General features: G+C 51.6%; 1 protein-coding gene across 1 annotated transcript in view; it reads right to left on the bottom strand.

Annotated features, from left to right (window-relative positions):
- The window catches only part of cdh15 (cadherin 15, type 1, M-cadherin (myotubule)), a 104,963-nt gene that overhangs the window by 55,524 nt on the left and 33,444 nt on the right, over positions 1-15,995 (bottom strand). Inside the window, 3 exon segments of the mRNA XM_067997597.1 lie at positions 4,242-4,386; positions 4,466-4,618; positions 5,636-5,806. Coding sequence (XP_067853698.1) covers positions 4,242-4,386; positions 4,466-4,618; positions 5,636-5,806 — 469 coding nt within the window.

Below are 15,995 nucleotides of genomic sequence, written 5' to 3'. Positions count from 1 at the left end.
ACATCACCCCTGAACGGCCTGGCTCTAATTTTAAGGTTCTGCCCCCTTGTTCTGGACTCCCCCCACCAGAGGAAATGGTTTCTCTCTATCGACCCTATCAAATCCTTTCTATTGTTTTAAACACCTCGATCAGATCCCTCTCAACCTTCTAAACTCGAGGAAATTCATACCGAGTTTATTAAACAACACCAATTCCAGCAGTCAAGGCAACACTCACACCACCCTCTGTGTGTGTGCAGCCAGTGATCCCACTGTTATCATTAGAGAGACTCTGTTCTTTCTGTGCTCATGATGAACCCCATAATTTACAGAGGGGAGTGGGGTGGTGACAAAATCTAAGGTCAGCTCCAGGGAGACTGGTCAGCCAAACCAAACAGGGCTGGTGTCTTCTCCGCAGACCGCCCTCTAACCCCACGTGAGACGAACAACGAACAATCTTGTTACAGAAAGTCACAATAAGAATAAAACCAGACGGACCACCCGACATCAGACCACTAGGAACGGGACACGACAAAGGCAAACCAAGCCCAGTCGACCCTGCAAAGTCCTCCTCATTAACATTGTGCCAAAATTGGGAGAGCTGTCCCACAGACTAGTCAAGCAACAGCCTGACATAGCCATACTCACAGAATCATACCTTTCAGCCAACGTCCCAGACTCTTCCATCACCATCCCTGGGCATGTCCTGTCCCCACCGGCAGGACAGACCCACCAGAGGTGGCGGTACAGTGATATACAGTCAGGAGGGAGTGGCCCTGGGAGTCCTCAACATTGACTCTGGACCCCATGAAATCTCATGACATCAGGTCAAACATGGGCAAGGAAACCTCCTGCTGATTACCACCTACCGTCCTCCCTCAGCTGATGAATCAGTCCTCCTTCATGTTGAGCACCACTTGGAGGAAGCACTGAGGGTAGCAAGGGCACAAAATGTACTCTGGGTGGGTGACTTCAATGTCCATCACCAAGAGTGGCTCGGTAGCACCATTACTGACCGAGCTGGCCGAGTCCTGAAGGGCATAGCTGCCAGACTGGGCCTGCGGCAGGTGGTGAGAGAACCAACAAGAGGGAAAAACCTACTTGACCTCGTCTTCACCAATCTACCTGTCACAGATGCATCTGTCCATGACAGTATTGGTAGGAGTGACCACCGCACAGTCCTCGTGGAGACGAAGTCCACTCTTCGCACTGAGGACACCATCCAACGTGTTGTGTGGCACTACCACCGTGCTAAATGGGATAGATTCAGAACAGATCTAGCAGCTCAAAACTGGGCATCCGTGAGGCGCTGTGGGCCACCAGCAGCAGCAGAACTGTATTCCAGCACAATCTGTAACCTCATGGCCCGGCATATTCCTCACTCTACCATTACCAACAAGCCAGGGGATCAACCCTGGTTCAATGAGGAGTGTAGAAGAGCATGCCAGGAGCAGCACCAGGCGTACCTAAAAATGAGGTGCCAACCTGGTGAAGCTACAACTCAGGACTACATGCGTGCTAAACAGCGGGAGCAACACGCTATAGACAGAGCTAAGCGATTCCACAACCAACGGATCAGATCAAAGCTCTGCAGTCCTCCCACATCCAGTCGTGAATGGTGGTGGACAATTAAACAACTAACGGGAGGAGGAGGCTCTGCAAACATCCCCATCCTCAATGGTGGCAGAGTCCAGCACGTGAGTGCAAAAGACAAGGCTGAAGTGTTTGCAACCATCTTCAGCCAGAAGTGCCGAGTGGATGATCCATCTTGGCCTCCTCCCGATATCCCCACCATCACAGAAGCCAGTCTTCAGCCAATTCGATTCACTCCACGTGATATCAAGAAACGGCTGAGTGCACTGGATACAGCAAAGGCTATGGGCCCCGACAACATCCCGGCTGTAGTGCTGAAGACTTGTGCTCCAGAACTAGCTGTGCCTCCAGCCAAGCTGTTCCAGTACAGCTACAACACTGGCATCTACCCGACAATGTGGAAAATTGCCCAGGTATGTCCTGTCCACAAAAAGCAGGACAAATCCAATCCAGCCAATTACCGCCCCATCAGTCTACTCTCAATCATCAGCAAAGTGATGGAAGGTGTCGTTGACAGTGCTATCAAGTGGCACTTACCAATAACCTGCTCACCGATGCTCAGTTTGGGTTCCGCCAGGACCACTCGGCTCCAGACCTCATTACAGCCTTGATCCAAACATGGACAAAAGAGCCGAATTCCGGAGGTGAGGTGAGAGTGACTGCCCTTGACATCAAGGCAGCATTTGACCGAGTGTGGCACCAAGGAGCCCTAGTAAAATTGAAGTCAATGAGAATCAGGGGGAAAACTCTCCAGTGGCTGGAGTCATACCTAGCACAAAGGAAGATGGTAGTGGTTGTTGGAGGCCAATCATCTCAGCCCCAGGCCATTGCTGCAGGAGTTCCTCAGGGCAGTGTCCTAGGCCCAACCATCTTCAGCTGCTTCATCAATGACCTTCCCTCCATCATAAGATCAGAAATGGGGATGTTCGCTGATGATTGCACAGTGTTCAGTTCCATTTGCAACACTCAGATAACGAAGCAGTCCGAGCCCGCATGCAGCAAGACCTGGACAACATCCAGGCTTGGGCTCACAAGTGGCAAGTAACATTCGCGTCAGATAAGTGCCAGGCAATGACCATCTCCAACAAGAGAGAGTCTAACCACCTCCCCTTGACATTCAACGGCATTACCATTGCCGAATCCCCCACCATCAACATCCTGGGGGTCACCATTGACCAGAAACTTAACTGAACCAGCCACATAAATACTGTGGCTACAAGAGCAGGGCAGAGGCTGGGTATTCTGCAGCGAGTGACTCACCTCCTGACTCCCCAAAGCCTTTCCACCATCTACAAAGCATAAGACAGGAATGTGATGGAATACTCTCCACTTGCCTGGATGAGTGCAGCTCCAACAACACTCAAGAAGCTCAACACCATCCAGGACAAAGCAGCCCGCTTGATTGGCACCCCATCCACCACCCTAAACATTCACTCCCTTCACCACCCTAAACATTCACTCCCTACACCACCGGCGCACTGTGGCTGCAGTGTGTACCATCCACAGGATGCACTGCAGCAACTCGCCAAGGCTTCTTCGACAGCACCTCCCAAACCCGTGACCTCTACCACCTAGAAGGACAAGGGCAGCAGGCACATGGGAACAACACCACCTGCACGTTCCCCTCCAAGTCACACACCATCCCGACTTGGAAATATATCGCCGTTCCTTCATCGTCGCTGGGTCAAAATCCTGGAACTCCCTTCCTAACAGCACTGTGGGAGAACCGTCACCACATGGACTGCAGCGGTTCAAGAAGGCGGCTCACCACCACCTTCTCAAGGGCAATTAGGGATGGGCAATAAATGCCGGCCTCGCCAGCGACACCCACATCCCATGAATGAATTTTTAAAAATGCATTGATAAAGTTCATTTAAGATACAAAAACATTGCGTATTCAGAGAAAAATGGATGTCACGCCAGGGAAGTGCCAAGGAAATACTTGGATCACTCTGCTCATGCCTTTGAGCAAATTAAACTCTCTTGTCTCCAATCATTGTTTCTGGGATGGTTCTGGTTGAGATTGGGAACTCACTGTGTTGGGTGCACAGGGGTTTGCCTCACACATTTTAACAGAGAACTAGCTGATCTCCTGAGGCATATTCTGGGCTCTGGAGTCACATTTAGCTCCTAGGATGGAGGTTTGTTTAACTTGACGGTGAAAGGCTGTGAGATGTGATGAGGTGTGGTTTAACTGCAAGTCTTTCTTTCTTTCTCTCCCTTGTCTTCGCCTCAACTCACACCACACAGGGAGGGTCTCTGATGGTCCAGTTGTCTATTGGAAGAATGAGGTGACTCAGTGGGCCACTGACCTTCTGTACTGGTCTGAATTGAGACTCGGAGATGAGAGAAAGAAAGAAAGATTTGCACTGAGACAGCAAGGCCACAGCTCAGGTCTAAGTAGGTACACCCTAGGGTCACTTAGAGACTAATCGCTGGAAGAAGTTTGTGTAGATTGGCTGTTACCTGTAAATTTCTAGCTTCTGACCTTGAGGAAGCCAGGTTATCAAGGTCAGAAAAACTAGCAGAAAACGATTGGATCTCCCATTGATTTTTGAAGTGTGAGAGATGGACACCAGTTGCGAGAGGCAAGACTTTTACATGTAAACATTTGAACTACTTCAGTCTGTGTCAGCACAGGTGAAGGGTTTCCAGCCCGCAGTACTTACCTGGTGCCGATCCCTCAAGAACATGTCCAATGAAATACTGCTGGTCAAAGGTGGGTCTGTTGTCATTCTGGTCAATGACGATGATCTCCAGATCTGTGGGATCTTCCAATGGAGTGCCAGTCTCACCGACAGCATATGCTTTGATCTGTGCAAAACAAACGCAGCGCATTATCTCAGGTTATGGGAGCGGATGCAGCGTCCTGTCCCTCTCTCTGTTTTCCTACCTTGTAACTGCTCATCTCCTCACGGTCAAGCACAGTTGTCAGGAAAACAAGTCCTGTATCTGGGTCGATGGTGAAGATTCCCTTTGGCTCTTCATCGACTCCTGGTCCTTTAATGCTGTAGATCACTTTGCTGGGAAGCTTGTCTGATTTAATCTATTGAGAACATGAAAAGAATTTATCTCCAACCTGCTTTAATTTCTCCCCTTCCCCATCTTCTGTGCGTGTTTCTCAGTTCTGTTTTCCTCCCTTCCATTAAGGTGACTCTTTGAACATTGTCAATTAATCGCTCGCTGTGAACAATACCGAGGCCCCGCACTCTGGAATTCCCTCCCGAGACCTTCGCTGCTCCACCTCCCTCCCCTTCTTTAAACCACCACTTTCACCAAGCCTTTGCCCATGGCTCCGAACATCTCCTTTATCGGCTCGGAATCCGATTTTCCTCATGTCTCTGTGAAGTGCCTTGGGAAGTTTCTCCCACATTAAAGGCACTATATAAACGCAAACTGTTGTTGATCGTCAGACAAAGTGAAAAACTCTTTGGAAGACTTCAGATTTCGTCCCACTTGGACCCTGGGAGTGTTACTGTGGACTGTGATTGGTCCATTGTGACGTCACCGGTGGACTGTGATTGGTCCACTGTGACGTCACCGGTGGACTGTGATTGGTCCATTGTGACATCACCGGTGGACTGTGACTGGTCCACTGTGACGTCACCGGTGGACTGTGATTGGTCCACTGTGACGTCACCGGTGGACTGTGATTGGTCCATTGTGACATCACCGGTGGACTGTGATTGGTCCATTGTGACATCACCGGTGGACTGTGATTGGTCCATTGTGACGTCACCGGTGGACTGTGATTGGTCCATTGTGACGTCACCTGTGGACTGTGATTGGTCCATTGTGACATTACCGGAGATCCAGGGAATTCACTCCCTGATCTTTGGGGTCGGAGTCCCCTCCACCTCCCGGTCTCCTGTGATTACTGATTTCCCTCAGCAGATCACCGAATCACTCATCTTATTGGTCTTTGGTTGTGCAGTGGGCTTTAACCCTCCATCTGGGCTTCGTAATGTATAAAGAATTAGACTGGGGAGTCACTGACAGCATGGAATCTGTTGGAAGAATCAGGCTCATGAGCAACTTCCAGTGAGTGAGGATGTGCCTGTACCTGAACGAGCTGGAATGGGATCTTCCTGCTGTTCTCGGAGACAGCGATGGGGGGAATGACCCAAGCTCGTTTAACTCTTGTTAACCCTTCGGCTGCTGGTTTCAGTCTCCATGGATACAGAACTGGGACACTCTCTGACTGTGGAGACTGAGTATTCACCTCACTCGAAACCTGGAGAGAAAACCAGGAAAACATGAATATTGAAATATTCTGCGGTTCCACATTGTCAGACTGGAGCAAACACTCAGCTCCCAACACATTCAACATCATAAAATAGAGAAACAGCTTGTCATACTTTATTTGTTTTAGTGAATAATATGTGACCAAACCTCAAATTTTCCTCTCATAAACTGAGTATTCCTGGCAGAGCTGGTGTCTAAACTGTGCTCGAGTTGGGAGAGTTGGGAGAGGCGGGGAGGTGGGAAAGAGGGGTTTGGAAGAGGGGGTTTGGGAGAGGGGGTTTGGGAGAGGGGGGTTGGGAGAGGGGGGATGGGAGAGGGGGTTTGGGAGAGGGGGGTTGGGAGAGGGGGGTTGGGAGAGGGGGGTTGGGAGAGGGGGGTTGGGAGAGGGAGAGGTGGGAGAGGGGGGTTGGGAGAGGGGGGTTGGGAGAGGGAGAGGTGGGAGAGGGGAGTTTGGGAGAGGGGGGTTGGGAGAGGGGGGTTGGGAGAGGGGGGTTGGGAGAGGGGGGTTGGGAGAGGGAGAGGTGGGAGAGGGGAGTTTGGGAGAGCGGGGTTTGGGAGAGGGGGATTGTGAGAGGGGGGTTCCGAGAGGGAGAGGTGGGAGTGGGGTTTTCGGAGAGGCTGGTTTGGGAGAGGGGGAGTTGGGAGAGGGGGGTCGGGAAAGGGGGATTGGGAGAGGGGGGTTGGGAGAGGGGGGATGGGGGGGTTGGGAGAGGGTGTTTGGGAGAGTGGCGTTTGGAGAGGGGGGTTGGGAGAGGGGGGTTGGGAGGGGGGTTGGGAGAGGGGGGTTGGGAGGAGCAGTTGGGAGAGGGGGTAGGAAGAGGGGGATTAAGAGGGTGGTTGGGAGAGGGGGATTGGGAGAGGGGGATTGGGAGAGGGGGATTGGGAGAGGGGGATTGGGGAGGGGTGTTTAGGAGGGGGGTTGGGAGTGGGGGAGGTGGGAGAAGGGGGATGTTAGAGGGGGAGGTGGGCGAGTGGGTTTGGGAGAGGGGGATTGGGTGGTTGAGAGAGAGGCTGGTTGGGAGAGGGGGATTGGGAGAGGGTGGTTGGGAAAGCAGAGGTGGGAGAGGGGGATGTTAGAGGGGGAAGTGGGCGAGTGGGGTTGGGAGAGTGGGGGTTGGGAAAGGGAGGTTTGGCAGAGGGGGATTGGGAGAGGGGGATTGGGAGAGGGGGATTGGGAGAGGCGGGTTTGGTGGAGGGGGGTTGGGAGAGGGTGGTTTGTGAGGGGAGGGTTGAGAGGGGGGTTGGTAGAAGCAGGGGAGGTTGGAGAGGGGGTTTGGGAGACGGGGTCGGGAGAGGGGGTTTTGTGAAGGGGCTTATCATAGAATCATAGAAAGTTTACAGCACAGAAGGAGGCCATTCAGCCCATCGAGTCTGTGCCAGCTCTATGCAAGAGCAATCCAGCTAGTCCCACTCCCCCGCCTTATCCCCGTAGCCCTGCAAATATTTTCCCTTCAAGTACTTATCCAGTTCCCTTTTGAAGGCCATGATTGAATCTGCCTCCACCACCCCCTCAGGCAGTGCATTCCAGATCCTAACCACTCGCTGTGTAAAAAAGATTTTCCTCATGTCACCTTTGGTTCTTTTGCCAATCACCTTAAATCTATGTCCTCTGGTTCATGACCCTTCCGCCAATGGGAACAGTTTCTCTCTATCTACTCTGTCTAGACCCTTCATAAGACCATAAGAGATAGGAACAGGAGGAGGCCATTCAGCCCCTCGTGCCTGCTCCGCCATTTGATAAGATCATGGCTGATCTGTGATCTAACTCCATATACCTGCCTTTGGCCCATATCGCTTAATACCTTTGGTTGCCAAAAAGCTATCTATCTCAGATTTAAATTTAGCAATTGAGCTAGTATCAATTGCCTTTTGTGGAAGAGAGTTCCAAACTTCTACCACCCTTTGTGTGTAGAAATGTTTTCTAATTTCACTCCTGAAAGGTCTGGCTCTAATTTTTAGACTGTGCCCCCTACTCCTAGAATCCCCAACCAGCGGAAATAGTTTCTCTCTATCCACCCTATCTGTTCCCCTTAATATCTTATAAACTTCGATCAGATCACCCCTTAACCTTCGAAACTCCAGAGAATACAACCCCCATTTGTGTAATCTCTCCTTGTAACTTAACCCTTGAAGTCCGAGTATCATTCTAGTAAACCTACGCTGCACTCCCTCCAAGGCCAATATGTCCTTCTGAAGGTGCGGTGCCCAGAACTGCTCACAGTACTCCAGGTGCGGTCTAACCAGGGTTTTGTATAGCTGCAGCATAATTTCTGCCCCCTTGTACTCCAGTCCTCTAGATATAAAGGCCAGCATTCCATCAGCCTTCTTGATTATTTTCTGCACCTGTTCATGACACTTCAATGATCTATGTACCTGAACCCCTAGGTCCCATTCCACCATCTACAAGTCAGGAGTGTGATGGAATACTCTCCACTTGCCTGGATGAGTGCAGCTCCAACAACACTCAAGAAGCTCAACACCATCCAGGACAAAGCAGCCCGCTTGATTGGCGCCCCATCCACCACCCTAAACATTCACTCCCTTCACCACCGGCGCACTGTGGCTGCAGTGTGCACCATCCACAGGATGCACTGCAGCAACTCGCCAAGGCTTCTGCGACAGCACCTCCCAAACCCGCGACCTCTACCACCTAGAAGGACAAGGGCAGCAGGCACATGGGAACAACACCACCTGCACGTTCCCCTCCAAGTCACACACCATCCCGACTTGGAAATGTATCGCCGTTCCTTCATTGTCGCTGGGTCAAAATCCTGGAACTCCCTTCCTAACAGCACTGTGGGAGAACCTTCACCACACGGACTGCAGCAGTTCAAGAAGGCGGCTCACCACCACCTTCTCGAGGGCAATTAGGGATGGGCAATAAATGCCGGCCTTGCCAGCGACGCCCACATCCCATGAGCGAATTTAAAAAATTGTGGCCGAACCAGTGTTTTATACAAGTTTATCATGACTTCCATACTTTTGTATTCTATGCCTCTATTTATAAAGCCCAGGATCCCGTATGCTTTTTTAACCACTTTCTCAACCTGCCCTGCCACCTTCAACGATTTGTGCACTTTTACCCCCAGATCTCTCTGTTCCTGTACCTCTTTTAGAGTTGTGCCCTCTAGTTTATATTGCCTCTCCTCGTTCTTCCTACCGAAATGTATCACTTTGCATTTTTCTGTGTTAAATTTCATCTGCCACGTGTCCGCCCATTCCACCAGCCTGTCTATATCCTCTTGAAGTCTATCACTATCCTCCTCACTGTTCACTACATTTCCAAGTTTTGTATCATCTACAAATTTTGAAATTGTGCCCTGTACACCCAAGTCCAAGTCATTAATATATATCAAGAAAAGCAGTGGTCCCAGCACCAACCCCTGGGGAACACCACTGTACACCGCCCTCCAGTCCGAAAAACAACTGTTCACCACTACTCTCTCTTTCCTGTCATTTAGCCAATTCTGTATCCATGTTGCTACTGCCCCCTTTATTCCATGGGTCACAATCTTGATGATAAGCCTACCGTGCGGCACTTTATCAAACGCCTTTTGAAAGTCCATATACACCACATCAACTGCATTGCCTTTATCTACCCTCATCAAAAAACTCTATCAAGTTAGTTAAACACGATTTGCCTTCAACAAATCCGTGCTGGCTTTCCCTAATCAATCCACACTCGTCCAAGTGACTGTTAATTCTGTCCCGGATTATCGTTTCTAAAAGTTTCCCCACCACCGAGGTTAAACTGACTGGCCTGTAGTTGCTGGGTTTATCCTTACACCCTTTTTTGAACATTTGCAATTCTCCAGTCCTCTGGCACCACCCCCGTGACGATGGATGTTTGGAAGATTTTGAGGATGTAACTAGTAGAATAGATAATGGGGAACCAGTGGATGTGGTGTATTTGGATTTTCAGAAGGCTTTCGATAAGGTCCCACACAGGAGGTTGGTGAACAAAGTTAGAGCACATGGAATTGGGGATAATATACTGGCATGGATTGAGAATTGGTTAACAGACAGGAAACAGAGAGTAGGAATAAACGGGTCTTTTTCAGGTTGGCAGACTGACTAGTGGGGTACCGCAGCGATCGGTGCTTGGGCCCCAGCTATTCACAATATATATCAATGATTTGGATGAGGGAACTAAATGTAATATTTCCAAGTTCGCTGATGTCACAAAACTGGGTGGGATCGTGAGTTGTGAGGAGGATGCAAAGAGGCTTCAAGGGGATATAGACAGGCTAAGTGATTGGGCAAGAACATGGCAGATGGAATATTATGTGGAAAAATGTGAAGTTATCCACTTTGGTAGGAAAAACAGAAATGCAGAGTATTTTTTAAATGGTGAGAGATTGGGAAATGTTGATGTTCAAAGGGACCTGGGTGACCTTGTACATGAGTCACTGAAATCTAACATGCAGGTGCAGGAGGCAATTAGGAAGGCAAATGGTATGTTGGCCTTTATTACAAGAGGATTTGAGTACAGGAGTAAAGATGTCTTACTGCAATTATACAGGGCCTTGGTGAGACCACCTGGAGTATTGTGTACAATTTTGGTCTTCTTACCCAAGAAAGGATATATTTGCCATAGAGGGAATGCAATGAAGGTTCACCAGACTGATTCCTGGGATGGCGGGATTGTCGTATGAGGAGAGATTGAGTAGACTAGGCCTGTATTCTCTAGAGTTTAGAAGAATGAGAGGTGATCTCATTGAAACATACAAAATTCTTACAGGGCTCGACAGGGTAGATGCAGGGAGGATGTTTCCCCTGGCTGGGGAGTCTAGAACCAGGGGTCACAGTCTCAGGATAAGGGGTCAGCCATTTAGGATTGAGATGAGGAGAAATTTCTTCACTCAGAGGGCGGTGAATCTTTGGAATTCTCTCCCCCAGAGGGCTGTGGAGACTCAGTCATTGAGAACATTCAAAACAGAGATCGATAGATTTCTAGATATTAAAGGCATCAAGGGATATGGGGATGATGCAGGAAAATGGCGTTGAGGTAGAAGATCAGCCATGATCTTGTTGAATGGCGGAGCAGGCTCGAGGGGTCGGATGGCCTACTCCTGCTCCTATTTCTTATGTTCTTATGTTCTTATTATGGCCAGTACCTCTGCAATTTCCACCCTTACTTCCCTCAGCAACCTAGGATCCATCCCATCCAGACCGGGTGACTTATCTACTTTAAGTACATCTAGCCTTTCAAGTACCTCTTCTTTATCAATTTTTAGCCCATCCAGTATCTCAACTATATCTTCCTTTACTGAGACTGTGACAGCATCTTCTTCCTTGGTAAAGACAGATGCAAAGTACTCATTTAGTACCTCAGCCATGCCCTCTGCCTCCATGAGTAGATCTCCTTTTTGGTCCTTAATCGGCCCCACCCCTCCTCTTACTACCCGTTTACTGTTTACATCCCTGGCGAAGACTTTTGGATTCCCTTTTATGTTGGCCGCCAGTCTATTCTCATACTCTCTCTTTGCCCCTCTTATTTCCTTTTTCACTTCCCCTCTGAGCTTTCTATATTCAGCCTGGTTCTCACTTGTGTTATCAGCCTGACATCTGTCATATGCCCCTTCTTTATGCTTCATCTTACTCTCTATCTCTTTTATCATCCAGGGAGCTCTGGCTTTAGTTGCCCTACTTTCTCCCTCGTGGGAATGTCCCTAGACTGTACCTGAACCATCTCCTCCATAAAGGCCGCCCACTGTTCAATTACAGTTTTGCCTGTCAATCTTTGATTCCAATTTACCCGGGCCAGATCTGTTCTCATCCCACTGAAATTGGCCCTCCTCCAATTGAGTATTTTTACTTTAGAGTGGTCCATGTCCTTTTCCACAGCTATTCTAACCGTTATGATACTATGATCGCTGCTCCCTAAATGCTCCCCCACTGACACTTGCTCCACTTGACCCACCTCATTCCCCAGAACCAAGTCCAGCAATGCCTCCTTCCTCATTGGGCCGGAGACGTACTGGTTGGGAGGGGGGGGTCGTTGGGAGAGAGGTTGGGAGACAGGGGGTTTGGGAGAGGGGAGGTTTGGGAGCGGGGGTTGGGAGGGGAATTTGGGAGGCAGTTTGGGGGGGTTTGGGAGAGGGGAGGTTTGGGGGAGGTTGGGAGGGAGGGTTGGGAGGGGGGTTTGGGAGGGGGGGTTTGGGAGAGGGGAGGTTGGGAGAAGGGGGTTGGGAGGGGGTTTGGGAGGGGGGAGGTTTGGGAGCGGGGGTTGGGAGGGGAATTTGGGAGGCAGTTTGGGAGAGGGGAGGTTTGGGGGAGGTTGGGAGGGAGGGTTGGGAGGGGGGTTTGGGAGGGGGGGTTTGGGAGAGGGGAGGTTGGGAGAAGGGGGTTGGGAGGGGGTTTGGGAGGGGGATTTGGGAGGCGGTTTGGGGGGGGGGTTTGGGAGAGGGGAGGTTTGGGGGAGGTTGGGAGGGGGGTTTGGGCGAGGGGAGGTTTGGGGGGGAAGTTGGGAGAGGGGGGTTGGGAGGGGGGTTGGGAGGGGGATTTGGGAGGCAGTTTGGGGGGGGGTTGGGAGAGGGGGGTTTGGGAGAGGGGAGGTTTGGGAGAGGGGAGGTTTGGGAGAGGGGAGGTTTGAGCGAGGGGAGGTTTGGGAGAGGGGAGGTTTGGGAGGGGGGTTGGGAGAGGGGAGGTTTGGGAGAGGGGGGTTTGGGAGAGGGGGGTTTGGGAGAGGGGAGGTTTGGGAGAGGGGAGGTTTGGGAGGGGGGTTTGGGAGAGGGGAGGTTTGGGAGAGGGGAGGTTTGGGAGAGGGGAGGTTTGGGAGGGGGGTTTGGGAGAGGGGAGGTTTGGGAGAGGGGGGTTTGGGAGAGGGGGGTTTGGGAGAGGGGGGTTTGGGAGAGGGGGGTTTGGAAGGGGGGTTCGGGAGGGGAGTTTGGGAGAGGGTGGTTTGGGAGGTGGGGTTTGGAAGGGGGTGTTGGGAGAGGGGGGTTTGGGAGAGGGGAGGTTTGGGAGAGGGGGGTTTGGGAGAGGAGGGTTGGGAGGGGGGTTCGGGAGGGGAGTTTGGGAGGTGGGGTTTGGAAGGGGGTGTTGGGAGAGGGGGGTTTGGAAGGGGGGTTTCTGATTCTGATGTTCTGATGTTGTCATTTCCAGATCCTCTGGACCAATCTTTTGTTTCTTTTCCCATTCCCACCCTCCTTGTCTCACACCATCATCCCTTTTGTCATTTAATCACTCCTGCCCTCCACCCTATCACAGATCCCTTTTGTTCTTTCCTCCCCCCCACTCCCCCTTTTCCTCGCTCTCTACTTGTTTAAGAACAAAGACCTCCTCAGGAGACTAACACGGGACACAACCAACAGAGTACCCTTCGTTGTCCAGTACTTCCCCGGAGCGGAGAAACTTCGCCATGTTCTCCGCAGCCTTCAACATGTCATCAATGACGACGAACACCTCGCTATGGCCATCCCCACACCTCCACTACTCGCCTTTAAACAGCCACCCAACCTCAAACAGACCATCGTTCGCAGCAAATTACCCAGCTTTCAAGAGAACAGCGTCCACGACACCACACAACCCTGCCACGGTAACCTCTGCAAGACATGCCAGATCATCGACACAGATACCACCATCACACGAGAGGACACCACCCACCAGGTGCATGGTTCATACTCCTGTGACTCGGCCAACGTTGTCTACCTCATACGTTGCAGGAAAGGATGCCCCGGAGCATGGTACATTGGCGAGACCATGCAGACACTGCGACAACGGATGAACGGACACCGCGCAACAATTGCCAGACAGGAGGGTTCCCTCCCAGTCGGGGAACACTTCAGCAGTCAAGGACATTCAGCCTCCGATCTTCAGGTAAACGTTCTCCAAGGCGGCCTTCGAGACACACGACAACGCAAAATCGTCGAGCAGAAATTGATAGCCAAGTTCCGCACCCATGAGGACGGCCTCAACCGGGATCTTGGGTTCATGTCACGCTACAGGGGGGGTGGGGGAGGGATTGGAGGGGGAGGGGGAGAGGAGGGGAGAGGGGGAGGGGGAGGGGGAGGGGGAGGGGGGAGGAGGGGGAGGGGGAGGGGGGAGGAGGGGGAGGGGGAGGGGAGGAGGGGGAGGGGGAGGGGAGGGAGGGGGAGGGGGAGAGGAGGGGAGAGGAGGGGAGAGGGGGAGGGGGAGGGGAGGGAGGGGGAGGGGAGGAGGGGGAGGGGGAGGGGCAGCAGCTGTGATTGAGCTGAATATTTGTAAACCTTTCCTAAAATTCGAAACAATCTCTTTAAATGATCCGAGTGTGTTGTGTGTTGTGTGTTGTGTGTTGTGGGCTGTGGATTGTGATTGTGGATTGTGGATTGTGTGAGGAATCTTACACCAGGTTATCGTCCACCTGTGTGATTTCCAAATAAAACCGTTGGACTATAACCTGGTGGTGTAAGATTCCTTACATTTGTCCACCCCAGTCCATCACCGGCATCTCCACATCAGGATTATTAACACACAATGTTCACTTTCTGCTCATCAATGATTAATATTTAAATCTGGAGAGGCTCCTTTTCTGAACTGGGCAGTTTTGCCAACATTCTGTTTAAATAGCAGCCAGTGAACAATCCCACAGTGTTCCCATCTGTGTGTCCCAGTGACCACACCTCCAAATCATTCATTTAAATTAATACCATTTGCAAGGGACTGAAGTGGAGACAGGGAGAGAGAGATAAAGGAGTCGGAAAAGAGAAACAGAGAGAGACAAAGGAAGACAGACAGAATCAAAGACAAATAGAGAGACAGAGAGAAACAGAGACACAAAGGGAGAAAGAAAGAGAGACAGAGATAGGCAATCAGAAAGAGTCACAGATACAGAGAGAGAGACATACACAGAGAGGCAGACACAGAGAGAGACAGATAGAAAGTGACAGACAGAGGGAGAGAGGAGGCAGACAGAGAGAGACAGACAGACAAAGAGAGATAGAGAGAGAGAGACAGGCAGACAGACATAGAGAGAGACAGCCAGAGAGAGACAGAGACAGACAGACACAGAGAGACAGACAGAGAGAGGGAGAGACAGAGACAGACAGACACAGAGAGACAAACACAGAGAGTGACAGACAGAGAGCAAGAAAGACAGAGAGAGAGTAACAGAGAAACAGAACGCGATTCCAAGTTTGATCCGCAGTCTGTGCTGGTTTAACTGATCTCAGTGTCCTGGGATTAGAGCGACAGAGCAGGAGGGTTGCTATAAATGGGCGAGTGACTGAGACAGGTTTCAAGTCCACAATGAATGAATTGTTCTTACTTTATATTATTCAGCACCATCTGATACAGATCAACACCGAGACTCCCTCCAACATTTAAACCCATTTTAACAGGAATCTGAAAACCACACACAGCTGCAGGGAGACCGGAGAAACGCTGGGAATGGGCTCAGCTGGTTACGGAGCAATCATGAAAAAAGCAAACTCACGGGCGGGGATAGGAGGTGTGAGCCTGGGGCTAAATATACAATGAGCATTGGTCAAAGGGAATGGTCCAACCCTGAAGTTAGGAAATAAACTGTGCCCCATAATAGGGCCTGGCATCCAGAGGGAGACCAGGGGCAGGGACAGGAGAAGGGACACGGACAGGGGCAGGGACCAGGGGGTAGGGGCAGGGGGCAGGGACCAGGGGCAGGGGTAGGGAGCAGGGACCAGGGGCAGGTGCAGGGGGCAGGGACCAGGGGGCAGGGACCAGGGGGTAGGGGCAGGGGGCAGGGACCAGGAGGCAGGGACCAGGGGGTAGGGGCAGGGGGCAGGGACCAGGGGGTAGGGGCAGGGGGCAGGGCAGGGACCAGGGGGTAGGGACCAGGGGGTAGGGGCAGGGACCAGGGGGCAGGGACCAGGGGGCAGGGACCAGGGGGTAGGGACCAGGGGGTAGGGGCAGGGACCAGGGGGTAGGAGGCAGGGACCAGGGGGTAGGGGCAGGAGGCAGGGACCAGGGGGTAGGGGCAGGGGGCAAGCACCGGGGATGAGGGACTGGGAACAGAGTGGGAAGTCCAGGCCCCCAGAGGCGGTGCCATCATAGGGAGACAAGTGAATAATGAGTTGGAGATTTCTGTCCGGGGGTGTTTGGAGTTGTCTGGATCATGTGGCTCAGTATATGGAAGGTGTGACGCCCACCAATCATTGTACGAAGGTTGGCACAGAGAGAGAGAAAAGGACAGACAGGCAGAAAGAAAGACAGACAGACAG

Source organism: Heptranchias perlo, chromosome 16, assembly GCF_035084215.1.
Source record: "Heptranchias perlo isolate sHepPer1 chromosome 16, sHepPer1.hap1, whole genome shotgun sequence".
In the NCBI taxonomy this organism is placed as follows: Eukaryota; Metazoa; Chordata; class Chondrichthyes; order Hexanchiformes; family Hexanchidae; genus Heptranchias; species Heptranchias perlo.
The sequence above is the reverse complement of the archived record's forward strand: the minus strand, read 5'-3'. Positions and strand labels throughout refer to the sequence as shown.